At 34.7% G+C, this 27,698-nt stretch overlaps 3 protein-coding genes across 3 annotated transcripts; all 3 read left to right on the plus strand.

Moving 5' to 3' along the window:
* The first annotated feature begins 7,890 nt into the window (after positions 1 to 7,890).
* Positions 7,891 to 12,190, plus strand: LOC132066800 (putative late blight resistance protein homolog R1A-10). The gene is made up of 2 exons (XM_059460006.1): positions 7,891 to 9,743; positions 9,848 to 12,190. The coding sequence occupies exons 1-2, from the start codon at positions 8,701 to 8,703 to the stop codon at positions 11,109 to 11,111; spliced, it is 2,307 nt and encodes a 768-aa protein (XP_059315989.1). The 5' UTR covers positions 7,891 to 8,700; the 3' UTR covers positions 11,112 to 12,190.
* A 1,876-nt stretch (positions 12,191 to 14,066) lies between these two features.
* LOC132067828 (putative late blight resistance protein homolog R1B-16) lies at positions 14,067 to 15,275 on the plus strand. The gene has a single exon (XM_059461184.1). It carries the CDS (start codon positions 14,127 to 14,129, stop codon positions 14,943 to 14,945), a length of 819 nt encoding a protein of 272 aa, XP_059317167.1. The 5' UTR covers positions 14,067 to 14,126; the 3' UTR covers positions 14,946 to 15,275.
* An 8,124-nt stretch (positions 15,276 to 23,399) lies between these two features.
* Positions 23,400 to 27,659, plus strand: LOC132067829 (pentatricopeptide repeat-containing protein At2g30100, chloroplastic). Its single transcript, XM_059461185.1, has 3 exons — positions 23,400 to 23,998; positions 24,902 to 25,231; positions 26,697 to 27,659. The coding sequence occupies exons 1-3, from the start codon at positions 23,573 to 23,575 to the stop codon at positions 27,468 to 27,470; spliced, it is 1,530 nt and encodes a 509-aa protein (XP_059317168.1). The 5' UTR covers positions 23,400 to 23,572; the 3' UTR covers positions 27,471 to 27,659.
* Positions 27,660 to 27,698: the final 39 nt, after the last annotated feature.

Raw genomic sequence — 27,698 nt, forward strand, 5'->3', positions numbered from 1 at the left:
TAAAATATGCGGCTACGAGAATACGCATCAAGGACACCCATTGATATTTATTTCGAAACCCAAAAACAAAACCCCAAAGTGGCCTGCCATAGAAAAAAAAGGGGTTTTTATTTTAAAAGATTTTGGAAAGTTCATTTTCTTAAACAAATCAACAATGTTTTATAATTCCTAACAGAACATGGTTCCATCTAGTAGCAGTTCACGTGATTTTTTATTTACGTATTAAACATTTTGTTCTTTCCAAGGATAGCAAAGAACCATTTTTTTACTCCAAATTCGTAGTAGCAAATTCCATATTCTACTTGAAAACTCAATTTCATGGAAGACCTACCAATTTCTAATCTAAACTCATGGATGATATCACTAAATAATGGATGATATCACGAGGAAATACTTAATTTAAGATTAGAAGCTCTTACCCCCGATATTATCATCCAAACTCAATTTGTGGAGGTCATAACCAATCAATTAATTTAACATTACATTCCAAAATTAACATTTAAAAAAATAAACGTATCTTTTTTTTTTTTTTTTTTTTTTTTTTTCCCATGAATACGAATCAAGTGCACCAACAATTCACCACAAGAACTTGTACTTTTCATTTTGCAAATTAGCAACAACACTACAACCCCCACTAACCATTGAAATTAGTTCTTTGGAATATACAACAAAAGTTGACAAGTCATGGGTAGAATTCAGTGGAGAAATTACCACCAAAGGCTAAAAACCCAAAACTACTAATACAAAGGACAAAGCAAACTCGCATATAGATGGAAATGGGAAAATAAGCAAGCATTGAAACAAATGTATAATGCAAGAACACATCCTAATTGGAATAAAAATCTTACAATTTCTTTCGCCCGTTTACTTCCCTTTTCTATCTTTTGCCTTCTTTCTCTGTAAATCAAAACAAAACCTTCCACTTAATTCCTCTTTTTTATTCCCGACAACCTCCTAAAAGTGGTTTGCCCACTACATTATTTCTAGAGTACATATTATTGTCAACTATCCTTGGGTTACGTGAATCGTCCAACATAATTTGTCTGCAACATTTTTTTTTTAAAATATATCTTGATTTGTTAAATCTTCGATGAAATATTTCTATTGAGTGAACAATTGAAAAAGAAACAATATAATTAAAGAAGATAAGAACTCACGTCATCATGATTAGCTATATTAAATGGTTTCAGAACTTTTACGTGAGACATTAAATGGTGGGTTGCCTACTTAATTATATTTCAAATGTCACTCATTCTCGGTGGCTTGCCCACTTCCTTTTATTTTTAGCTAACTACACATTTTTGCCAACTTTTACGTGAAACATTAAATGGTGGGCTGCCTACTTAATTATATTTCAAATGTCACTCATTCCTGGTGTTGCCACTTCCTTTTATATTAAATGTCTTCCTAAGACATCAATTGCCCTTTCACCAAAAGTAGTATTATTAGTCCTCATTAATTCACTTATTCATTATCTCCTATAACTATAATATGTATTAAAATTATATAAATAAATACAATATAGTCCCATACCCTTTTCGTAGTTTTAAAGTGCTAAACGACAAAATGGGTCGTTACAAAACTATAAACCATACTTGGATGGTAAATTTGACCCTTTGCGCATTTTATTTTAGACCGTAGATAAAAATTATTCACACCATATGTTTATAAAAAATTAATAATGCGACTTATCGTGGCTAAGTAATCTAATAAAGTAAATATATATATATATATATATATATATATATATATATATATATATATATATATATATATATATCAATTAATCATAATCAAATTAAAGATCTTTTTATCTAAAAGCATGACATGTGAACATTGATTTGATGTAAATATTAGATATGAGTAAGTTTTTACTCATATTAATGCATAGAATAGATGGAACAAAACCTTTTCATAAACTGTAGGTTACATTCAATATTTCTATAATATGACTTAGTTTTAAATATACCCTTGTATTTTAAAATTAACATTTATGCTGACATCTTACACTTACACCCTTATGAGGCATTTTAAATTAAATATATTAAAACATAATTATTAAAAATAATTTAGCTATTACTAAAAATATATTAATTTTATTTTAAGATAATTTTGAAGCACAAAAAGTAGTAAACAAACTAAAATAAAAAAGGGAAAAAACCTAAATGATATTATAATTAGCAAAAATGCAAATAACTTACATGTTTAAAGTGGGAGAAAATTATTACTAATAATTGCAAGAAACAATAATCAGTATATCTTACTGAGTAATTTGTGTCTGTTTCTTGTTTATACGTTTTGAAAGTACATGTTCAATAAATTTTTATTCTCTATTTTAATCACTCCCGTGAATAAAGATATTAACGAAAATGTTTATCTCCTTTATCAAATATCTCAAAAATAAATACGTCAAAAAATTCTTATTTATAATTGTCATTTATTTTTCTATTAATTACATTTTAATATACTTAGTTACGGTTACACATCCCAGGGTTGTGGGTGTAGAATCATTAATGAAATAAATTTGGTCCAAAAAATATATCGATCATGCAGATCATTTGACCAATGCGAATCCGAAATCAAGTGGCGAAGACGGCGCGATGCACCATTTCTCCTCAACTCTGTAAGAACAGGAAGAAGTGCATTTGTGTATAAACACAAGGATTTTCTTTTCATTTTCCGGTGAGGAACAAAACTCCTTTGTAAAAGTAACTTTTCATTTCCCTCATTTTTGAATTTGTCGATTCCTCCATTTTGAATCCTTCCGTTTCCATTCACACCTCATCCAAAACCCAACACTTTTAAGTTTTATAATTTTAAATTAAAGCGTGTGTAGTGTACAAAATATTCATTGAATCATGTAATCTTGTATACATGGGATGCCAAAATTAAGAAGCTATTAAATATAAAAAAGTAGTAAACGTATATTGAATCAAGTTTTTCCAGGTGTTGTATATAAAGAACGAAAAAGGTTATAAAAGGTCCTTAACGTATTGAAAATGACTTAATTTTATCCTCCTTTCACCCATTGTTGTCACGACCCAACCGGAGGGCCATGACGGACACCCGGTGCTAACCCACCTAGGCACCTCTTATCGTACTTTCCCATTCACATCTAGGTGAGCCACATAGCTTATTCATAATTTCTATACATCAATAATACTAATCTCATTGGGCAGCAACACATTTATATCATCATCGACAACAATGCCCCTATATCCATATACACAGCTGACGAGGCTAACAAAACGATATGTGCTTCATTATTATTGTTATTTTCTAACACAATAATTTGATTTTGCTCCATAGGTTTTGTTCCAGAACGCGATTTGGCATCCTCTGTTAATGGAGTTGTTTCTTTTTTTATATCAAGGCTGCAACTTATTTTATAGTGGAAAATTAGCTTCTACATTGAAAATTCTTTTGTTTAGCATTTGATCATATGTAGAATAAACATGGTATATATAGTAGCCATGGATGCAGTAGCCAGAAATACTTTTGTCCAATAGAGAGTGATTAATCATAGTACCCTTTACTATTTGGCTGAAGCTTCTCTTGTTTATGTTTTTAAATTGTTGTGTTTGGTTGGCAGAAGCTTTATGCCTTTTTTTTTTTTTTTTTTTTCTGTTTTATTGTTTTACTCAACTTCAGTGGTCTCCTGCGCAACGTGATTGGATTGCCATTGCCTTTTCTAACAAGTTGCAGCTGCTTTAAAGTATAAGGTGATTGGATGATTGAATTTTTTCTGTGAGATAACTACTACCACTACTACTAATTTTTTCTGTGAGATAACTACTACCACTACTACTGCTTTAGTATGTCTTTTGCTCCGTGGGGAAAGGGGATTAGAGCTTGTTATACATTTAGATAGTTTCAACTTATTGTGTGTATCAAAAGAACGTACCAGGAAACGTTGATTCAGTAATTCTGAGATCCTGTTGATTCTTTTTTGTGCTATAGATTATGTATTAATGAGGTATTGAATGTAGGATGCCTTTTTTATGTGCTGTTTCACTTATTGATGCAGTTCCTGTTATCACCTATTGGAAATAAATTTTGTATTGTATCTGTTGAGTTAGGGAAATTAATCTATATTGTGATGCAAGATGTGAAATAGAAGCACACTTGAACTAAGCTACTACTAGTTAATATGACCTTTTAACCAATTATTGGATCATCAGACATTTTTAGCCTTTACTTATACCCCAGAGTTCTGCTTAAAATGACTTTGGGTGATATTGTCTTAGTAAGTAATATGGCTTCGGATGACATTACAAATGTGCTTCAACATTAAGATGAATAGAAGAACAAAGACGTTACATGCTTTGATATTGAGTCCTTTTTAATATTGAGAAAATTGATTTGATCTATAAAGCCAGTTTCATGCGAAGAAGAAGAAAAACTGTTGCAGATCATTTTGTCACTTGGAGTAGCATATATATACTTCTATCTTTCAAGTTGATATATCGATAAACCGACCTTTAACCGCTAAATAACGATCCGATATCTTATTTGTTCGGTTAGCGGTTTAGTACATTTAAGAACCAATAAGCCAAATCGTTATGTGCAAATATCCAACCGATTTGCTACAAAACGAGACCGCTCTCATTATTCTTAAATCATTACAAACAAAAGTATCATAAAAAGAAATTAAGAGTAGCTCAAATTCATCGTAGTTTGATGTTACACATTGAAGTTTGAATGCAATATAATTTTCTACTCGTATTGAAGATCAATCTTTATATAATGTCCTTTGAATAAAGACCAATCTCTATATAGTAAGAGTTACTGGAAGTATGAATATGGTACATGAAAAATTCAAGTTGTTAGATTATGAAAATGAGTTTAATCTTTGTTTTTGGTTTAAACATTTAAGTATGAATAAATATGAAAACAACGTTTGCTATTAAATTTAAGATATTTGGTTGTACGTATCCAGATAGGAGCAGCAAGATTTTAGGCTAAATTGATGTTGCCAGCAAGGGAAAGGATAGATCAGGGTATTAACCATGGTTTGAGAGGCTGCTTCAGTTAATTAAATGCTGACCATTAGATTAAAAGGTGGATAGATGTCTCAATATTAACTGTGCACTAGACCCACTGGAGGGGATTAGTACTGGAGATGAGCCGGCTCCAAAATGGTTATTTGAAACATGTTCTTTATATTCTTCATTTTATCTTTTGTTACCCGACGCATATTTCAATAATTGTATGTTGTTATTTACTAAATAATTAGGGATACACGTGCAACACACGTGTCGAGAACTATTTTCTATAATACAGAGGGTATAAGTGTTTGATTTGAAATATAGGGGTGCATCTAAAATTGAGTTGTATTATAGGGATAATACCCCCTCTTATATATTTTATTGTTTTAGTTTGAGAGGGCACATAATTAAAACATCACGAGAAACATTTTCGTTATAAGCTTGTATTCGAAAAATAAACTTCTAGAAACTAAACAAAATAGCAAGAAACACAAACGGAGAAGAAATAAAATTAATTCGAGCTCATTGAATTCACAATGTTTTCTTAAGAAACTTAAACCCCTCCTAGTACCTGAGGTTTGAGATTATTTTCTCCTATGATAGAATAAATTATCGTCACTAGTGTAGCAGAATTTCAGACTTTTCGTAAGGAAAAAGCCAAAAACGACTATTTACGTTGCGTTAGTAAAAATTAATATTAATGAAATAAATTTGGTCCAAAAAATATATTGATCAATCAGAACATTTGACCATTTGCGAATCCGAAATCAAGCGGCGATGATGGCGCAATGCAACACTTCTTCTAGACTCTTTAAGAACCAGAAAAAGTGCATTTGTGTATAAATACAAGGATTTTCTTTTCATTTTCCGGTGAGGAACAAAAATCCTTTGTAAAAATAACTTTTCATTCCCTCTTTTTTTGAATTTGTCATTTCCCGCCATTTTGAATCCTTCCGTTTCCCATTCACACCACATTCAAAACCCAACACTTTTAAGTTTTATAATTTTAAATTAAAGCGTGTGTAGTGTACAAAATATTCATTGAATCTTGTATATGTGGGATGCCAAAATTAAGAAGCTACTAAATATAGAAAAGTAAGAAACGTATATTGAATCAAGTTTCTCAAGGTGTTGTATATAAAGAACGAAAAAGGTTATAAAATGTCCTTAACGTATTGGAAATGACTTAATTTTATCCTCATTTCACCCATTGTATCTCAATTGTCTTTATCATTGATTTTCGGGTTAAGAATGCCCATCCTTTTGACAGAATTATGAGATGGAACATGTTGACCTTTAATTAAATAGGAGGCACTGATTTATTTGTCCATGCGGCCACCCGTCCCATCCAAATTAACGATGAGCAACTAGAAACCATTTATTCTTGCTTAATTCATTCGATACTTCACGACCCTCTGCTTCTCAAGCACGTGTATCATTTGCAAAAAGGAAAAAAGAGGAACCGGCGATTCACGATACCGATAACGACTGAGAGAAACCAAACATAGAATTGATTCATTCAGCAAAAAGTTTTCCCAACAGAATTTTCTGTCAACCATAGTTTTTTTCCCCACTCGGTGTCCAGTACTCGTATTGGAGCGTGAGTATATCGGGATTCGCGCTGCGTAGGGCCCATTTGGAGGTAAGCGCTCCCTACCAAGAATTTTTTCATACTCAGGGCTCGAACCCAAGAGTTGCTGCACCACATCCTTTGGTGGTGTCAATAATATGTGTTGGAATTTTAAATGAATGGCGACAAAAGAGTACGGAAATCAAACACTTCCTCCGGATAAAAAAGACTGTCCACTTAGCCATTTGCACACTCTCTGAAAAAATTTCTAGGCAAAATTAGGTAATTTGATTAAACTACCCCTAATTAAATAAGTATTGAGATTTGGTCACTTAATACTTAATAAGGACAGATTTGAAAAAATAAGGTTAATTTTTTATTGATTTGGTAAGTGAACACTCTTTTTGAACCAAAAAATAAAGGTTAAGTAGACATTCTTTTTTATCCGGAGGGAGTACTAGTTACTAATTTGTTACTCCCTTCATCCCAATTTAAATCTTCTCAGTTTGATTAGAAACCGAGAATTTTGAATATTTTTGTCTTACATTAAAGATGTGTATAATGTACTAAAATGTCATTTGAATTTTGTGGTCATAAACTTGTCATATAGGATGTTTGAATTATAACTTATTAAATATAGAAAGAAACGTTATTCTGGGACATGAAAAAAAGAAAAGTAACACATGAGTAATTTTACTATACCACCTCTAATTATTATATGTTTGAAAATTGATTGAAAATAATTATAGTACTTATTAATAAGGGTAAAATAGGTATTATAAAATGATAAATTATCTCTTGAATTTTTAAAGTGGACATTTATTTTTAGTACGCTGAATAAGTAAAAGTGGAAAGAAGGAGTAACAAACTTAAAATAAAATATTACTGTAGTATTGTTTTAATACAATAAATTATTTTGTTTTGTGTCTGATAACGAATCGGATTCCATTTCCCTCTAACAGGTCACGTGAGGTATTTCATAAAAGCTCTTCTCTCAATGCACTATAAAACTTCAATACTTTTGTTGGTAGTCATTTTGTTTTCTATTTCAAAATTTGTCTTTTTAAATTTTCTCAGAATGGACTTCAAAGTTTATAGTTGTAACAAAACAAATGCACATTTCATTTCCAAAGATATGCATTTTTGAACACAAATAACAGTCAATTAAAATTAATTATTTTCCCTTTCTCTGGGACAGCCTCTCTATCCTTACAAAGTAGGGGTAAGGTTTGCGCACATTCTACCTCATCAGATCCCGTTTGTGAAATTACAGTGGGTATGTTGTTGCTGTTTGTCCCTTCCTCCGGGACAATCCTATAAAATTGGATGTATTTATTGGGCCTTGTTAGTTGATGACATGCCAGAACAAGTAATATAAATTAAACCTTAAACTTGGATTATCTAAATATTCATCTTTGATGTACACACTGGAACTTTACATAGTGATTATCCAATTTAGTAGGTGAAGATTCTGCCGAAACCAGCGGATCTTGGACTATTCTATGATAATTTATATAGGAAACCAAGAAAAACCTATTAAACTGTAGATTCCAATCTCAATATTATTTCAAATCTATAAGTACTTGATTATTTAAAACTATTTCTTACACAGTTCTGTCATACTTGGTTAATAACTAAGAAAGAATACTTTAATGCAACAATCAAACTCATCTCAAAACCATTTTGTTGACCAACTTAGTCTACATTGTTTATAGCAAGTTACTCTTACTTTCTTGTTTATGATAGGATGAATCATTTACATGCAGCTAGCTGCTATAGCTTTTTTAATCAACAAAGTCATCCACACTACTAATGTCAACTAAAAATAGTAATAAATTTGGATCTAGGACAGTGCATAGCGTGGGTTTCTTAACTAGTACTTCTATAAAAGAGTTGTTTTCTCTAACATGTACTTCCATAGCTCAAAGCAATTCAGAGATATCTCAATCATTTGATTCCCCACATAATATGAGCCTTCTCTACAAATTTGCTCACTTCATCTGTTACATTTGACTCTATAACTGTATTATACCCTTATTTAACATCAATATATCGAGCACCACCTGCAAGAAGTCAGAGACATTATCAAGACTACGTCCTGTTAATTGTGCCAAGAAGAAGCACAGTTTTGCGGAGTCCAGTATGACCACAACTTCAGAAGCAATTGTTGGATTTGAGGATGAGACGGAAGTGTTGATCAGACGACTTATCTGTGGCTGGAAAGATTTAGATGTGGTCTCCCTGGTTGGAATGCCTGGAATAGGTAAGACAACTTTAGCTAGGAGATTATATAATCATAATGATGTCGTCGGTCGCTTTGATGTTTGTTCATGGTGCACTATTTCTCAAGCATATAATAGGAGAAAGACATTGCTTGAGTTATTGGGTAATTTGGTTCCTCTCAATGACAACACAAGGAATGATGATGAACTAGCAGACAAGCTGCGAAAACATTTGCTAAAAAAGAGGTACCTCATAGTCATTGATGATTTATGGAGTATTGAAGCTTGGGATGACTTAATGAGATGTTTTCCAGATGATAAAAACAGCAGCAGAATCATCTTGACAACTAGACAAGACAAAGTTGCTTCTAATACTGAAGTTTTTAGTGCTCCTCATCGTCTTCGTTTATTCACAGATGAAGAAAGTTGGTGCTTATTGCAGAAGAAAGTGTTTGGAGAAGAAAGTTGCCCTCCACAACTTGAGCAGATAGGAGAGCAAATAGCACAGAGTTGCAGAGGGCTTCCACTTGCAATTATTTTGGTAGCTGGTGTTCTTGCAAAACTGGACAAGGACGAAGTTCGTTGGGAAGAAGTTGCCTATGGTTTAAGGCGTTCATGTATTATTGCTGGCGATAAGCAAAAGTACATGGACATAATTGAGTTGAGTTTCAATCTTTTACCTGATCAGTTGAAACTATGTTTTCTCTACTTTGGAGAATATTTTGGTAATGGAGTTAAGGTCCGTAAGTTGAGACAGCGTTGGGTTGCTGAAGAATTTGCTGTAGCTAATGGGTTAAAGAGCGCGGAGGATGTAGCAAAGGACTACATGATGGAGTTAATAGATAGTAACCTTGTAATGGTTGTCCGTAGGAGTTTCTCTGGCAAGGTGAAAACAATTGGCATGCATGATCTATTACTTGAGTTTTGCTCCACTACTTGTATACATCGATGGGATGTAGGCGGGTAAGATTTTATTTGAACTACCACATACTACCTTATCACCTAAGACTATTAACTCTAATGGTTCTTACAATTTTCTTCCTTTTGGTATGTTGTTCTCTTACCAGGTCAGATGATTCAAGTTCAGCTCATCCCCAAAGTGGCTATGAAATCCATCGTCTCCATTGGCCTAAAAAAGGTTCCTCATGCTCTCATTCTTTGATCACTCATTCACTCCCTTCTTATGATATACTTAACAAGAGAAATTTATTGTTTGATTGCAACTCTATCCCTTCTCATGAGTTATTGACATTGAAAGTGTTGGATTTGGTGGGCGTCACATTAAGAAGTGCATCCTATATTCAATTCTTGATTAATTTAAGATACTTGGCCATGAAAGGGAATTTTGAGGAAGATCCATCATGGTTATCCAAGCTCAAGAACTTAGAAACATTGATACTTGAGGGATCGCGCAGATTAAATCTGTCACGTGCGATATGGGGTATGGTAAGCTTAAAACATTTGGAAGTGACTGGTAAACCAGCTGTCATTACGTGTGATGTCGCAGAGTTTGAGACGTACCCCCCTTTAGAGAAATTACAATGGCTTTCCTTTGCACACTTACCTGGAGGTGAGGAGTTCCAAAAGTTCGTGTCAAAGGTACCCTGTTTAGTAAAGCTGAGGTGCATGGTTGATGAGCCAGAAGTTGGTCGGAGATGCATTAGGCTTCCAGGTTTACACTCTTTAAATCAACTTGAATCACTCAAAGTCTATTTTCTAAAACGTGGTGCAAAGCGACTTGAAGTCAACTTCCCTAGGAACCTCAAGAAGTTGACGTTGTCATCATATCAATTACCATGGACTGAAATTTCAACCATAGGAAGATTGGAAAATCTGGAGGTGCTCAAGTTGGATTCTTATGCTTTTAAGGGAAGGCAATGGGATGTCAAAGATGAGGAGTTCCAGAAACTCAAGCTCTTGAAATTCCACAGCATGAATATTCCACAATGGAACTTTTCTGATATGTCCTTTCCCAACCTCCAGCTGGTGATTTTCAGAAACAGTCAACTGGAAACATTTCCCCACAACCTTGAAAACTTACCTTTGTTGAAGATGATTGAGGTGCGCAAATGCAACCGCAGTACCTTGAGATCTGCTAGGGAGTTTGAGAGAACTCAAATTGAGGATTTGGGAAATCATGAATTCAAGCTCATCATCAAGTCTAGAGATGAGGAATCAATGAGTGAGGATGAAGAAGAACTTGGACTGACTTGGCAAGTTGACTTAGAGCTGCGAATTTTGCAGTTTGTTTTCCGTGTTCTACTTGTTTTCTTGATCATTTCTGTCGCTGTTAAATGGGCTGACCCGGACCCAATCCAGTTCATTATTTGAATTGCAGGTCGAGGCCAGTCTGATCAGGCGAAGCCGTATTTAGGTCCCTTTTTTAAAGTATAGTCGAAATTTACAAAGTTTTTAAAGTTTAGCTGCCTTAGTTTCAAACATACGTGTCTGAAGTTGAAAATTTTAGACCGTCTAGTCGTATTTAGGCTCCGCCGGAGCCTAAATTCAGACAGAAGGTCTGAATTTGAACTATGTCTTTTCAGATTCAGACCTTCGGGTATGAAGTTAGGCCTTGGCGGAATGCAGCTTCAGATCCTCTAAAGAAGAAGAATAAACAACATGAGGTTACTCAGTGAAGAGAGGTTACTCACTACTATGGTCCAATAAGAACCGGATTGACAAATAGCCTAGGAAACTCATCTGGAGGACTAAACTTCCCACCAAAGTAATTTGTCCTAGTTGGATAACACTATATGAATCTTGTCTCACACAGGACAATCTCAGCTATAGGAGCATTCAGCCAGTTAATAGATGTTATATGTGCCAGTTGAATTTTGAGAGTGTTAGGCACCTCTCCTTGCATTGTACAGTAGATATCTGGAGCATGTTTTTCTCCATCTCCCGGACTAGCCTGGGTCATGCCGGACAGTATCAAGGAAGCTTATGGAAGTTGGTGTTCATGGAGAGTTGGGAAGTCCATCAATAAATTTGGCAAATGGTGCTTGCTTCATGTTTTTGGTGCATCTGGGATGAAACAAATCCCAGATGTTTTGATGAGATTTCAACTCCATTTCATGTCATTAAAGCAAAATGTTTGCTTAATCTTTTTTGTTGGCAAGACCAGACTCATGTAACAAGCTGTGACTATTTTTTTTGGAATGTGTAAGCTCCCTTGTGTTAGACTAGCATAGTTTGGTTTTGCGGGAGCAATCACATTCTCTCTTTTTTGTAACTTTTGATGCATCTTCTTGTTTCCTTTAATGTAATCTTCTTACTTCATAAAAACAAAAGAATAAACATCATGAGGTTCAGTTTGAAGTTTCCCAAAACTGGTTAAACTGCATGCTATAAGCGACTTAACCAAGTCTACGAAGATTTGCTTTTCTTATGATCGGCCCGTAATGCCTTTTGAATAGTTTATAGAAATTGGATATATTTTAAATAGGGGTGCTACAAGCGGATGTCTGGTGTCTTACGGCCGATCTACTTAATTAAATTTCTTAAAGGACATTGGTTTGAGTCTATCCTGCTAAGGAAAATAATGAGCTTAGTTGGTACGATTTACACCAACTAGCTGATTTTACATGTACAATTTAAGTTATATCCATCCAGATTTTGCTAAGTACTTAATTTATAATCAGTGTTGGCAAACTTAAGACTTGCGTCACTGCTCTTGTGATCTTTTCCTTTTGGTGTTTCGTTCATAGGAGTAATATATATCATTTACTTATTGGTCACGGGTTCGAATCGTGGAATCAATTCTAAGATGATAAGAATGTCTTCTCTGGAATTATTGAGTCATGACCCATTTTAGGGTAATGGTTTCACTATCTAAGTTGCACATCATCTAACTCCTTGGGGTCAATCTAACGTAACCTTCCAAGAATCAAAGAAAGAAAAAAAAAAAAAAAAAAAAAAAAGAGTACGCTAACGCATGATGCTTTGTGCATCAAAAAAGAACTTCAATTATTTGTCTGCTATTTTTTTTTTCTTCTTCCACTAGTTCTTTTTTGTTCGAATGAGAAGTTGGTAGCACTTATTTTCAAGAGTTAAGTTTTTGCTTTGTAAGTATCATGCACTGCGTGCTCTAAAAGTAATTAACCATTATTTATTGAAAAGGCGCAATAAAACACTTCTAAGCATGATAAGAATGTCTTCTCTGGAATTATTGTGTCATGACCCATTTTAATCGGGTCCGGCCATGTTTATAATCAAGCCAAACATTTGATCAAAGTTATAAATCATGTAATGAAGGTATTCACTATCTAAGTTGCAATCTAGCTCTATCTATAAACAAGTACACTACATATTTAAATTCCAACCATATCAATCTAACTAAAATGTAACGTTTGTGCTGAGGCACGGCAACACATAAGCAAACACTGTTTTGAAAGAAAAAAAAAAAAAAAAAGAGTACATGTCAAAAAAGATTAAGGTTTCGAATTTGGAAATTAGGGTTGCACAACCTAATTGCTAAACTATTTGCTGAAAAATTAAATATATCACTTGATATCACCAAAAGAACTTCAATTATTTGTCTGCTATTTATTTTTTTCTTCTTCACTAGTTCTTTTTTGTTCGAATGAGAAGTTGGTAGTTGACTTGCGAAAATAAGTTCTCATCTCATTTTCAGATGCATGTATCTATGAGATAAATAACATTCAATTAGATCTATTAATTATACTTAGGTAGTTGGTGACATGCCAGAACAAGTCAATCCTTTTTGTGAGGAAACTTAAAAGAACCTGTATAGAATCTAAAGTGGGAATGCATATAGCACTTCCTAATTCTTTTTGTCCCATTTCAGTATCTGTATTTTTCTTACACTTTTGTCATAGTAACAACTAAGAACAGATACTTAAATACGCGAATCTCAAATTTGTCTCAAGCATCTTGTTGACAAGCTTTATTTACATTGTTTATAGTCAATTAATCTTATTTATTTTATTGTTTATGATAGTAAGGACCATTTATTATGCAGCTAGCTGCTATAGATTCTTAATCAACAAACTTACTCCACAACACTAATGTCAACAAAAATAATGAATTGGGATGTAGCGTATAGTGTGGGTTTCTGAACTAGTACTCCTATAAAAAGAGTTGTTTTCTGCAATATGTTCTTCCATAGCAAAATTGCACAAAGCACTTCAGAGATATCTCAATCTTTGGATACAAAATTGAGCCTTCTATGCAAACAGTTTTCATCTCTTACATTTTTTCTCTACAAATTTTTTGTACTGTTGCTTAACAACCATATATATCGAGCACCACCTACAAGAAGTCTGCAACATTCGCCTACGTCCTGTTGATTGTGCCAAGAAGAAGCTCAGATTTTCTGAGTTCAGTATGACCACAACTTCAGAAGCAATTGTGGGATTTGAGAATGAGACAGCAGAGCTGATACATCAACTGGTATGGGGTCCGAAACATTTAGATGTAGTCGCCCTCGTTGGAATGCCTGGAATAGGCAAGACAACTATGGCGAAGAGATTGTATACTCATAAAGATATTATCAGTCGCTTTGATGTTTGTTCATGGTGCACTATTTCTCAAGTATATAGTAAGAGAAGGACATTGCTTGAGTTATTGGGTAATTCGGATCCTCTCAATGACAACACAAGGAGCAATGATGAACTAGCAGATGAGCTGCGAAGACATTTATTGAGAAAGAAATACTTCATTGTTATTGATGATTTATGGAGCACTAAAGTATGGGATGACTTAAAGAGATGTTTTCCAGATGATTACAGCGGCAGTAGAATCATTTTGACAACTAGACAAGACAAAATAGCTTCTGATACTGAAGTTTTTAGTGCTCCTCGTCATCTTCGTTTATTCACAGATGAAGAAAGTTGGTGCTTATTGCAGAAGAAGGTGTTTGGAGAAGAAAGTTGCCCTCCAGAACTTGATGTAGTAGGAGTGCAAATAGCACAGAGCTGTGGAGGGCTTCCACTTGCAATTATTTTGGTAGCTGGTGTTCCTGCAAAACTGGACAAGGACGAAGTTCGTTGGGAAGAAGTTGCCCATGGTTTAAGATCATTTATTGCTGGTGATAAGCAAAAGTACATGGACATAATCAACTTGAGTTATAGACTTTTACCTGGTCACTTGACGAATGGCTTTCTTTTCTTTGGAAAACATTTTGACAATGACCTTTTGGTTTGAGGGTTGATACAGCTTTGGATCGCCGAAGAATTTGCAGTAGGTAACGAGTTGAAGAGTGCAGAAAATGTAGCAAAAGACTACTTGAAGGAGTTAATAGATAGTAACTGTTAGAAACCCAGAAACTTTGCTAACCTTAATCTGTAGACTTCCAAACACAACACAGAAATAAGAGCAACACTCCAACTATTATTTACTGCCATCAAATAGAATAAGTTTTACAAATAGAGAAAGAACTTCATTACATCTAACAACCAAGGTATTTTGAGGAACCTTAACCTCCAAATTTGCCAGAGAAAAACCTACAGAAAAAACTGCCCCTTTTTCCTTCTTCTTAGTACAATATAACACATAATAGCTGCCTAAACTACTAAGTAACTGCTATGTAACTACTGGATATACATACACATAATAATTAATTAATAAAACAGTTACAATTATGCCTTATTTTCACCTTTTTACCTGCGGTTATAGACCCCAGTGACAGCAGGTCTAACAATACCCGCCCCAACGAGTTTCACCTTGTCCTCAAGGTGAAAATGAGGAAACTGTCCATCAATGACTTCATAGGATTCCCAAGTGTTCTCAAAGTCCGGTAAGTCCTTCCACTTAATCAAAACCTCTTGGGAGCCATTCAAGAGTGTCTGGCAGTCTACTACACCTTTAGGTTGCACTTGCATTTCAAGTTCTTCGGATAAGAAATGAGGGAGCTGCTGAACTGGAATAGAATCCTTCAAAGCACGCTTTAACCAAGAAACATGAAATACAGGATGCACCCGTGAATGAGGGGGTAAATCGAGGCGATAAGCAACTTCGCCAATTTTATTCAAGACAGTATATGGCGCCTTCTAGGGGTTCAATGCAGTTTCTAGTGACTGATAATAGCCGAACAGGAAGTTTTACAAGTTCCCCTATGCGTGTAGCCACAACACCCTTTCATTCTGCCCGTACAACAGTTACAGCCATACCACGGCATGTTCAAGAGCAAAAGCGAGGAGAAATCGAGCAGCCAAGACCTGAAACTTCTGCAAGGCGTGGAGGAGCATACAAAAGGCTATCTGATGCAGAGTATCAGGATAAATTAAGAAGAGGACTTTGTTTTCGATGCGATGAAAAATATGGTCCCAATCACCGGTGCAATTCAAAACAGTTAAATCTGCTTATTGTAGCAGCAGAGGACGACGAAGATAGAGGCATAGAAGAGCATCCAGAGGAAATAATAAATGCAAGGATGGACCAATTAAGTGTTCACGAACTACCGCAGTCGCAAAAGTTAATGGAGTTGTCTTTGTACTCTATTCCAGGATTTACCACAAAGAAGTCTTTGAAGGTATGGGGAACAATATTGGGGAAGAAGGTTATTGTGTTGATCGATAGCGGAGCATCAACAAATTTTATCTCTCGCACAGTGGCCGAAGAATTGGGGCTAAAGCAAACAGAAACTAAGCCGTTTGTAGTGGAAGTAGGGAATGGACAGCAAGTAAAGAGTAGGGGAAGCTGCAAAGAAGTGGAATTGTGGATTGATAATTTCCGCATAACACAAGATTATTTCCTTTTTAATTTGGGCAGTGCCGATGTAGTGTTAGGATTAGAGTGGCTGGAGATTTTGGGGGATATTCAAGCTAATTTCAAAATGTTGACGTTGAAATTTGACACAGGAGGGCAAACACGAGTTGTTCGAGGAGACCTCTCATTGTCCAAATCAGTGGCTTCACTCAAAACTCTGTTTAAAGCCTTGCAAAAAGATGGAGAAGGGTATTATGTTGATCTGAATGAGTTAACAGCAAGGGAGGAACATGAGAATTTGGATTTGCAGCAATTATTGGAAGAATTTGGAACTTTATTTGAGGAAGTGAAAGGGCTGCCACCCTGTAGAAGTCGTGATCATGCTATCCGACTTAAAGAGGGATCTAATCCACCCAATATTCGTCCATATCGTTACCCTGATTATCAGAAAAATGAGATTGAGCGAATTGTCCAGGAAATGCTTGTAGCTGGTATCATTCAACCAAGTACAAGTCCTTTTTCCAGTCCAGTGTTGCTAGTTCGCAAAAAAGATGGTAGTTGGCGATTTTGTGTGGATTATCGGGCCCTTAATAAGATTACTATTCCCGATAAATTTCCAATTCCAGCAATCGAAGAACTACTGGATGAGCTTGGGGGTGCCACTATATTTTCGAAGTTGGATCTAAGATCGGGGTACCATCAAATCCGGGTTTGCAAGGAAGATGTAGCAAAGACAGCTTTTCGTACACATGAAGGACATTATGAGTTTTTAGTCATTCCATTTGGGTTGTCTAACGCTCCATCTACTTTTCAAGCCTGGCTTTGGTCCATAATCTGGGTTAGAATTCCCAGCTTGGTAAGACATTGGGCCTAATAATGCGGAGTCCGTTGGGCTTCTCCACTCTCCTCTCAAACCCATTTATAGATGAGCTGGTAGCATTAAAAAATGCTCTTGAGACTCCCATTTGAATTTTGCTCAAAGCCCCTTTGCATCTTGACGACGCTTAGCCTCAATATTTTTCATCTCTGCCATTGAAAGTTCACCATTTTACGGCTCTTCATAGCCATTTGCAACAATAGTCCACAAACCTTTAGCTTTTAGATAAGTTCTCATTCTTATCTTCCGGTATTCAAAGTCATTTCCATCAAAAAATGGAGTAAGAACAACCCAAGAATGTGCACCATTATTTGTTTTAGATGCCACCAATTTTTGTTCTTCACCTTCAAGGCATTAAGAATGCAAAAGCCTCCAATTTATTTTGTCATCAAGAATAGGAAGAGAATATTTTTCTTAGAGAATAAGCCACCCATTGTATTAGGCTACTTAAGGCCACTTGATATGATTACAATCATCAATTACATCTCTATTTATACACTCAAAAAATCAATTCAAAAAGTCTTGCAAAATAACTAAATACATGTATCACAATTCACTAGATACATGTATCACAAACTTTTAAAAGATTTCTTGAAAAACTAAGATAATATTGAAAGACTTTCATATTCTTGAAGAATAAAGAACTCCTAGAAAACATAAAAGTCAAGGATAGTATCCTTGTGAATGCATTAATTCCAACAGTAATTACGTACTGAACCAATCTCCTCTTGTACTTCGTCCATTTTCTTCTCTAACCCTTCAATCCTTCCCTCCATTCTGGTTGAAACCATGAAGGCTTCTGATACCAAAATTGTTAGAAACCCAGAAACTTTGCTAACCTTAATTTGTAGACTTCCAAACACAACACATAAAGTCAGAAATAAGAACAACACTCCAACTATTATTTACTGCCAACAAATAGAATAAGTTTTACAAATAGAGAAAGAACTTCATTACATCTAACAACCAAGGTATTTTGAGGAACCTTAACCTCCAAATCTGGCAGAGAAAAACCTACAGAAAAAACTACCCCTTTTTCCTTCTTCTTAATACAATGTAACACATAATAACTGCCTAAACTGCTAAGTAACTGCTATGTAACTACTGGATATACATACACATAATAATTAATTAATAAAACATTTACAATTAAGCCTTATTTTCACCCTTTTTCCTGCGGTTATAGACCCTAGTGACAGCAGGTCTAACAGTAACCTTGTAATGGTTGTCCAAAGGAGTTTCTTTGGTGAGGTGAAAGCAATCCGCATGCATGATCTGTTGCGTGAGTTTTGTTTGACTAGCTGTAAGAGTTACAGGTAAGATCTAATTTGAACCACCACAGACTTTGTTACTTCAGGCTGTTTAACTCTACTGGTACTTACTATTTTCTTCCTATTGGTATTTTGTTTTCTTAGCAGATCGCGTTATTCAACAGCTGCTGAGCACGAACGTGGCATTTCATTTGATTTTTGCTGTAATTATAAAGAAGCTGAACATTTATATCTCCATTCTGCTATCTGTCGAGTACCCTATCATGTTGATGATTTACTTAACCAGAAAAACCTTCCCATCTTTGACTGCAACAGTTTTCGTGAAAAAACAAGAATCGCATCATTGGGAGTATTGGATCTGGTATGCGTTACATTAACCAGTGCATCCTATATTCAGTTCTTGATTAATTTAAGATACTTGGCACTGAAGGGAAATTTTGAGGAAGATCCATCATGGTTATCCAACCTCAAGTACTTAAAAACATTGATACTTAGGGAATCTCGCAAATTAGATCTATCATGTGCAATATGGGGTATGGTAAGCTTAAAACATTTGGAAGTGACTGGTAAACCAGCTATCATTAGGTGCCATGTCCCAGAGTTTGAGATGAACTTCCGTTTAACGAAATTACGATGGATTTCCTTTGTACACTTACCTGGAGGCAAAGAGTTCCAAGAGTTTGTGTCAAAAGTACCTAATTTAGTAAAGCTGAGGTGCTTGGTTGATGAGCCACAAGGTTATCAGAGATGCATTAGACTTGGGGGTTTAGAATCTTTGAATAAACTCGAATCACTAAAAGTCTATTTTCTAAAACGTGGTGCAAAGCGACTTGAAGTCAAATTCCCTAGGAACCTCAAGAAGTTGACCTTGTCATCATGTCAATTACCATGGAGTGAAATTTCAGTCATAGGAAGATTAGAAAACCTGGAAATGCTCAAGTTGGAGTCCGATGCTTTTAAGGGAGAGAAATGGGATGTCGAAGATGAGGAGTTCCAGAAACTCAAGCTCTTGATATTCTACAGCATGAATATTCCACAATGGAACTTTTCTGATATCTCCTTTCCTAACCTCCAGCATGTGATTTTCAGGAACAGTAGACTGAAAACAATTCCTCGCAACTTTGAGAACTTACTTTTGCTGCAGATGATCGAGGTGTCCTGGTGCAAATGCAGCTGCAGTGCCTTAAACACTGCTGAAGAGATTAAGAAAACTCAAATTGAGGATATGGGAAATCATGAATTCAAGCTCATCATCAAGTCTAGAGAGGAGGATGAAGAAGAACTTGGACCGACTTGGCCAGTTGACTAGGTGCTGCAGAATTGGAAATGTCTTTTCTGTTTTCTTCTAGTTCTTTTCTCGATCATTTTCCAACATTTTTTAGAGTTACTGAAGAAATGAAGTTAGTTAGGTTTTGTATTCTCCCAAACTTATGCCAACACCTTTTATCTCCTCTGTACTTGATACGACATCTTGATTATTGGTAAAACTTTGCTGCTCTAATTTGCAATTGTTTATTCACCTTTGCTAAAATATTAGTAGTAATTCAAACACAGCAATTGTTTTGGTCCTATCTCAATCTATCAGGCTCTTGGGGTGAAAAGGAGCACGGCTGCAGCTTGGTACAAAAGGTCCATCATCTCATTAAGTTTCCAGTCCTGTAAGTTCTTTTTGAACTTTATGTCCCAAGTGTCACCTGATCTGTTGTATGCTATGATTTAATCTGGTTCAGCTGCAGTGGTTGTGCAAACTTGGAAATTCCTCACTCATAGTTGTATCTCCCAACCACCTATCCTTCAAAAAATTGATGTGTAAGCCATTTCCTACACCCTATGTTATATACTTTGCAAAATCAGGCCACAATTTGATGATGCTTTTCTATAGGCCAACCCTATATGCAACTGCTGAAGTTTTGGTGCACCAGCAAGTAAGCTCACCATGTTTAGCTTTAATCAGATCTCTCCATGATCTTATGTTTTCAGAGCCATACGTCCATAATTATTTCATCATCATGCTTTTATTGTGGGATGCTAGATCTTTGATACCTAGGCCCCCTTGGGATTTTGGTTGTGTCACTTTTCCCCATTAATCAAATGAAATTTATGATCCTTGTTGTTGCTTCCCATAGAATGTTTATCTAATTTTATCCAGCATTTTGAGAACCTTTTCTGGAATATGGAAAAGGGACATGTTATAATTAGAGATGTTGTCCATTACCTTGTTAGTCAATGTTAATATTCCTCCAAATGAGAGATACTGCATTTGCCATGTTGCCAGCCTTTTTTTTTTTTTTAAAAACTTCTCAGTTATGTGAGACCAAATTTCAGTAGTCTTGAATTTTGCACCTAAGCACCTAAAGGGCAGCCACCTTTGCCAAGGGTGGTCGGTGCACACCCTTCGTTACGCTGTCCATAAAAGTTAAATGTTAGCGAGTATAAATTTAATTTTGCACCCTTAATACAAGTAAGAAGAAAATGTTTTCGAAATCAAGTTTCAGTGACTCTTCGTCTAGTATATAATAATTAAGTAATACTTGTATGTTATCATGGTAAGCACAATTTTGTTCTAACATTATATATCACTTATATGGTATGTCCATGGTATAAAATTTTATTCCTTGTATTACTTATGATAAGAAAATACTTTGTCTAAAAAGTATTTGGTCTTAAAAATACTTGGTCTAGAGTGTACTTTCCTTGTAACATTTACAGTTGAAAGTACTTGCTCAAAAAATATGTTTAAAAAATTACCAGACCTCGACTTGGTATAAAAATGTCGTTCTTCATTTTCAATACATGGTAGAAAATACTTGGTCTACAAAACTATTCTTAAAAATACTTGGTCTAAATATACTTGGTCTAAAGTACTTTGTACATTGTATTATTTACGGTTAAAAAGTACTTGCTCTATGAGTACATAATAAATAGTACTTGTATATTATCATGGTTATTCTACCATTATCTATTACTTTATTCACTTTTATGGTCTGTCCATGGTATACAGTTTTATACTTTTATTACTTACGATTAAAAAAATATTTGGTCTGAAAAGATACTTAGTCTTAAAAATCAAAATACTTGGTCTTAGAAATACTAGGTTTAAAGTACTTTTTTTTTATTGGTAAACGGTTGAAAGTACTTTATACTTTGTATTATTTACAGTTAAGAAAATATTTGGTCTAAAATATACTTTAAAAAAAAAAAATACTTGGACGGTTAAGAAAATTCTTGGTCTAACAATATTTTTAAAATACATTTTTTTGGTAAACAGTCTAAAGTGCTTTATACTTTGTATTATTTACGGTTAAGAAAATACTTGGTCTAAAAATATATCTAAAGAAATACTTGGACGGTTAAGAAATACTTGGTCTAAAAATATATTTAAAAAAAAATACTTGGAGATTTAGCAAAAGTAGTTGGTCTTAGCTTGATATAAAATGACGTTACCCGTTTTCAATACTTAGTAGAAGAAACATAGGAATTCTTAAGCAAAAGCTTAAAAAATATTAGATATAAATTAGTATTATTTACAGTAAAAAGATATTTAGAAAGTAATTGGCATAAAATTTCTGTTTTATATTTAATGAAAATCTAATCAGACTGTAAACAAAAAAACATGTGTGGTGTCAGATACGTGCTATAAAATTCACATTAACTGTTTAATATACTTGTATAAATCGGAAATATGGAGAGAAAAATCTTTGATATATTTTGAATATCGTTCAGAGACAAAAGTTGTGATCTTTTTCACATGGTATTTTATGGGTTGAAGAATTGGAATGGATCCATTAATTTACAATGGTCTGACGTTTTGTTATAGAGTTAAAATATTGATCGTGATTATCAATTGTGATAATTTTTATATATGTACTATTCAAAAAGTCCTATTGTGATTATTATATGTATAAGTCTTAATAATTGACACATTTAGAGTTTTCATGTTGTAAATTGGGTAGGTATTAAAATTTACTCAAAATACGTGGAAACTGCAAAATGACACACTATAGCATATTAGCATGTGCAATTTTCACCGGTTCTCCTCTTTTGAGACAATAATTTAGTAAAACAATTGTTTAGAAAATGACATTTTCTTTTTGTAGTTTTCTTGTAATTTAAAATTTTTTTAGACATCGATTTTAAAGCACATCTTTTAGCAAACTAAATTTTTTATGGAGAAAATGTTAAATCACAATCTAAAATTTTGTATTTTATAAATATTAAATGACAGTTTGATGTTTGTTTGTAAGACTAAGAAATATATAAGTAAATATTACCAAGTCAATGTGTAGATTTTGAGCGCGAAGATTACAAATACAATAAAGATTTTTTTTTTTCTTTCTAAATCTCCAGAAAATCTCGCAAACCACACGAAGACGCAAACCGCATTAGGCAAACTCAATGCGACGAGCTCTGATTGATAAATCTTTCACGTGAAGAAATTACCACCTACCGAAACCACTCAGCCAACCTTTTTTAGTCTAAAAGAACGTGCTAAAATTTCTTCCCTTAGAGCTTGTTTGGATGTGCTTAAAAATGCTGATTATATAAATCTTTAAGTCGTTGGAAGAAATTTTTGGGCATTTTTATGTTCGTTTTTCAAAATTACTTTTTAGACGAAACCACTCAGCCAACCTTTTTTTTTGTCTAAAAGAACGTGCTAAAAAAATTTCTTCAACTAAATTTATGAACTTTATGAACCTTAAGTCTTTTTTATTTTTTAATGTACCAAAAAAAACATGTTTATTTATTACATCCTTAAAATACAGAGTGGAATGTAATAATTTTGTGAAGACAAAACATCCTCAATATTTAGCTAACCACACCATCAATGTCACTTTGCTTGAAACATCATCTTCTTCTTTCTTAGTATTCCATTCCTTTCTTCATGTAATAAATTCCTTCTTTCTTATCTATCTAACTTCCTTCAGTTTCAATTATTCAACTCCAATATCCCATAAATTGTTATACAAGACTTATATATGGCTATTACTGTTAATGAAATTGCTGCTTTTACCTACCTCAGGCTAAATAACACTGTTTCACCTAAACCATGTCAAACTTGGTTGAAATTAAGGAATACTACTCAATCATGTTCAAAGTTTTTGAGTAATAGTCAAAACCCTAGTTTTGATGTTGTTATACCAAGGAGGAGGAATAAAATGCTTGAATTTAGGTTGTTTAATTCAGTTGAATTGGATAGATTTGTGACAAGTGAAGATGATGAAGAGGAGGAGGAAAATGAGATGAGTGATTGTTTTTTTGAAGCAATTGAGGAGTTAGAAAGAATGAATAGAGAACCATCTGATGTTTTAGAGGAAATGAATGACAAGTTATCTGATAGAGAATTGCAGCTTGTATTGGTGTACTTTGCTCAAGAAGGAAGGGACTCTTGGTGTGCATTAGAGGTATTATTAGAAGGAAATATATATTTACTGTCCACTGTACTAAATAAAAATAGTTGCCTACTTTTACTTACTGTATGTATCACTTAGGACTCGTTTGATATGAGGGATAAGGGATAAATAATCTCGGGATTAAATTTGAGGTGAGTTTACGTTTGGTTGACATAAAATTATGGTGTAACTAATCCTGAGATTGTAGTGTTATTTTATCCCTGTGGGAGGGTGGAATAAATAATCCCAGGATAACTTGTTTCCCACCAAATGACCCCTTAGTTCCTAATTTACCCTTAGTATTAACTATAATCATTTCCTAATGCATTTCTTAAAATATTGAATTTATTATATTCAAAGGGTGATAGAGTAAGCTTATCATTTTAAGTATTAATTACTCCCCAGGCCCCACTTTGTGGGATTATATTGGGTATGTTGTTGTTGTATCATTTTATCGATTACACCCTCCGTCCCAATTTAAGTGTCTTAGTTTGACTGTGGACAAAGTTTAAGGAATAAAAAAAGACTTTTGAATCTTGTGATCCTAAATTAAAGATGTTTGTAACGTACTAAAATGTCCTTTTGTGGTTTCATAATTGTTAGGTAGGATGTTTGAATTGTCAACTTACTAAATATAAAAAGAGGCACTCTTTTTGGGATAGACCAAAAAGGAAAGTAAGACACTTAAATTGGGACGGAGGGGTGTGTCAAGCCAAACATGACAAGTAAAAATGGACGGAGGGAGTTACTAGCAACACCACTATTTATAATAGTACGAGACCTACTTTAACTCAAGACCGGAAAACTTATTACTTTATGAATTTGAGTATTTGACTACAAATCATAACTAGACTTGAATTACCTAATCTTAATTAATTTTGGTTTTCTGCAACTTTGAATTATTTTTTCCGACAGGTATTTGAGTGGCTAAGGAAAGAGAATAGAGTCGATAAGGAGACTATGGAGCTTATGGTTTCGATAATGTGTGGATGGGTGCAGAAGTTGATCGGATCTAAGAGTGAACCCGGGGATGTAGTGGATCTATTGGTGGATATGGATTGTGTAGGATTGAACCCTAGTTTTAGTATGGTTGAGAAGGTTATTTCTTTGTATTGGGATGCGGGTGAGCGGGACGGAGCTCTGTCGTTTGTGAAGGAGGTGTTGAGGAGGCGTATCGCTTACTCAGATGGCAATGCAGATGGGCATAAGGCTGGTCCTACTGGTTACCTTGCTTGGAAGATGATGGTAATCCTTATATATTATACTCATTGAATTTAATGCTAAGTACTTGTTAGCTGTAAATATTTGGTGATGTCATATAGTCCTGTCCTGGACTCTTGATTGAAAAAACAAGCTGAATGCATTGGTAGCCCCTTAAATTTGCCAGTAAACTTCATTTAGACAGTCGAACTGCGGACTGTTTCGATTGAGCACCTGAATATATGATAAAGTGTTCCATAATTTACCAAGTTTAAAAAAAAAAAAAGTGTTCCTTTTACACATTTCGTTTCAAAACTTTGAAAAAGTTTCTGCGCATGTTCTCAAATGCACATTACATAGACTAGTTAACCACTTAAAATATGTCACCTTGTTTTGATTATACGCATTAGCCTCAGAAAGCCGTAAGACCTCATGCATATGCATGTTTCTGTTGATGCTAATATGTATAAATAAAGGAGACTATTTCATGTGATTAACTTATTTACTAATGAGTGCTTGAGAATACGCGCATAAACTTTTCCAAAACATGAGCTTGAAGTAAGTACTTAATAAGAACACTTTAGCTTGTGTTTAGGTGCTCAATTGGAGCAAACCATAGTTCGAGTTTCTAAATGAAATTTAGTGACAAGTTTGAGGGGTTGTCTATGTTCTGAAAGACCAAAGAAGGCATAATCATGCCTTCGACTGGCTTGTTCTTTTCTAGTCCTTCAGTTTGGCCATGTTAATGTCATGCTATCTTATGCTTGCTAAAAATTACTTATTTCCAGTTACAGTTATATCAGGATTTCTCTCATTAGCTGTGTGTAATATGGTACTGGAATGAAGCAAATAAACCACCCCCCCCCCCCCCCCCCACACACACAACAAAACCCCCCACATGATTAGGACAGTTACGTATATTTTCTGTTTTCCTGCATCCTTATTGTGAGAAACATGTGTGCCTCGTTGTGCCACTTTTAAAAGATTACTCGTAGATGGTTGTTGGCGAAAATTTTGAGTCGGTCTGGTTGGATAGGCTGTGGCAGCCAAATTCACAAATTATCATTCCCAAATAAAGTTAGACAATTAACAGTGATAAGGGACTCTTCTGCTATGGGATCTAGGGTCACTTCACCATGCATTTGTCACTGCAACTCTGCCCTCCGCTTAAACTGCTCTGTATTTTCGTTTTGAGAAACTGATATGGTTCAATTTCTTGTTATATAGTAGAAAGAAAAGGGTTAATGCCAAAAAAAAAGGGCAGCCGGGTGCACTAAGCTCCCGCTATGAGCGGGGTCTGGGGAATGGCCGGACCACAAGGGTCTATTGTACGCAGCCTTATCTTGTAAAGGGGTTAATGCCAAGTAGAGGGGAAAAAAGTCTGGTTGTAACTTCTTCATGTTTTATATTACCTTATCAAAAGATGTCTTTTGTGATGACAATTTTCCTGCTTCTAGGATTTTCTTTGCAAAATTATATCCATGTCTTATAGCTTTAATCTTTCTGTCAGGAGGAGGGTAATTATAAGGGTGCAGTTAAATTAGTCATGGAAATTCGAGATTCTGGGTTGAAGCCAGAGTTATACAGCTATTTGATTGCAATGACAGCTGTGGTAAAAGAGCTGAATGAATTTGGAAAAGCTTTACGCAAATTAAAAGGTTTTTCCACAACTGGTCTCATTGCCGAGCTTGATTTAGAAAATCTAAGGCTCGTTGAAGAATATCAAGCAGATATGTTAGCTAAGGGTGTACAGCTGTCCGATTGGTTGATTCGAGAGGGTGGCCCTTCTCTTTTCGGGGTTGTTCATGAGAGGCTTCTTGCAATGTATGTCTGTGCTGGCCGTGGAATAGAAGCCGAGAGACATTTATGGCAAATGAAGTTAGCTGGCAAGGAAGTAAGCGGAGATCTTCATGATATTGTCTTAGCAATATGTGCTTCCCAAAAGGAACTGGGCCCCATCTCGAGGTTGCTTGCCCGAATGGAGGCTTCAACCTCGTTACAGAAAAAGAAAACATTGTCGTGGCTGTTGAGAGGTTTCATTAAAGGCGGGCATTTAGAGAATGCTGCAGAAACAGTAATTAAGATGCTCGACTTAGGTTTGTATCCAGATTTTCTGGACAGAGCAGCTGTGCTGCAGAGACTAAGGAGAAGAATTCAAGAATCTGGAAACTTAGAAACTTACCTTAACCTTTGCAAACACCTTTCTGATGCAAGTTTGATTGGTCCATGTCTTGTATATCTGTATATGAAGAAATATAAACTTTGGATAGTAAGGACGCTTTGAGCAACTTGGAGAAGCTATAGAAGACAGTGCTCTTGTTTGTTGCAGGCTTTGATGTGTATAATATGTATAGTTTTAGATGATTTGAGAGAGCAAGATATGTTGGCTGCTGGTTTCATTTACATGTCCAGAATTGCAACATTGAGCATCTTGTTCTCAAGTTGAAGTTGGTATATATTAATGTAAACGAACAATAAATAGTAATGCCCTATATTTCAGGTTTGTAGTTTG

The sequence above is a fragment of the Lycium ferocissimum genome, chromosome 8 (assembly GCF_029784015.1).
Source record: "Lycium ferocissimum isolate CSIRO_LF1 chromosome 8, AGI_CSIRO_Lferr_CH_V1, whole genome shotgun sequence".
NCBI lineage: Eukaryota > Viridiplantae > Streptophyta > Magnoliopsida > Solanales > Solanaceae > Lycium > Lycium ferocissimum.

What these genes read in the sequence shown, in the direction of transcription:
- LOC132066800 (XM_059460006.1), top strand. Translation starts at nt 8,701, where the DNA reads ATGACCACAACTTCAGAAGCAATTGTTGGATTTGAGGATGAGACGGAA. An exon ending in CATCGATGGGATGTAGGCGG is followed by an intron (nt 9,744 to 9,847) that starts GTAAGATTTTAT and finishes TTCTCTTACCAG; the next exon opens with GTCAGATGATTCAAGTTCAG.
- LOC132067828 (XM_059461184.1), top strand. Translation starts at nt 14,127, where the DNA reads ATGACCACAACTTCAGAAGCAATTGTGGGATTTGAGAATGAGACAGCA.
- LOC132067829 (XM_059461185.1), top strand. Translation starts at nt 23,573, where the DNA reads ATGGCTATTACTGTTAATGAAATTGCTGCTTTTACCTACCTCAGGCTA. An exon ending in ACTCTTGGTGTGCATTAGAG is followed by an intron (nt 23,999 to 24,901) that starts GTATTATTAGAA and finishes TTTTTCCGACAG; the next exon opens with GTATTTGAGTGGCTAAGGAA. An exon ending in ACCTTGCTTGGAAGATGATG is followed by an intron (nt 25,232 to 26,696) that starts GTAATCCTTATA and finishes TCTTTCTGTCAG; the next exon opens with GAGGAGGGTAATTATAAGGG.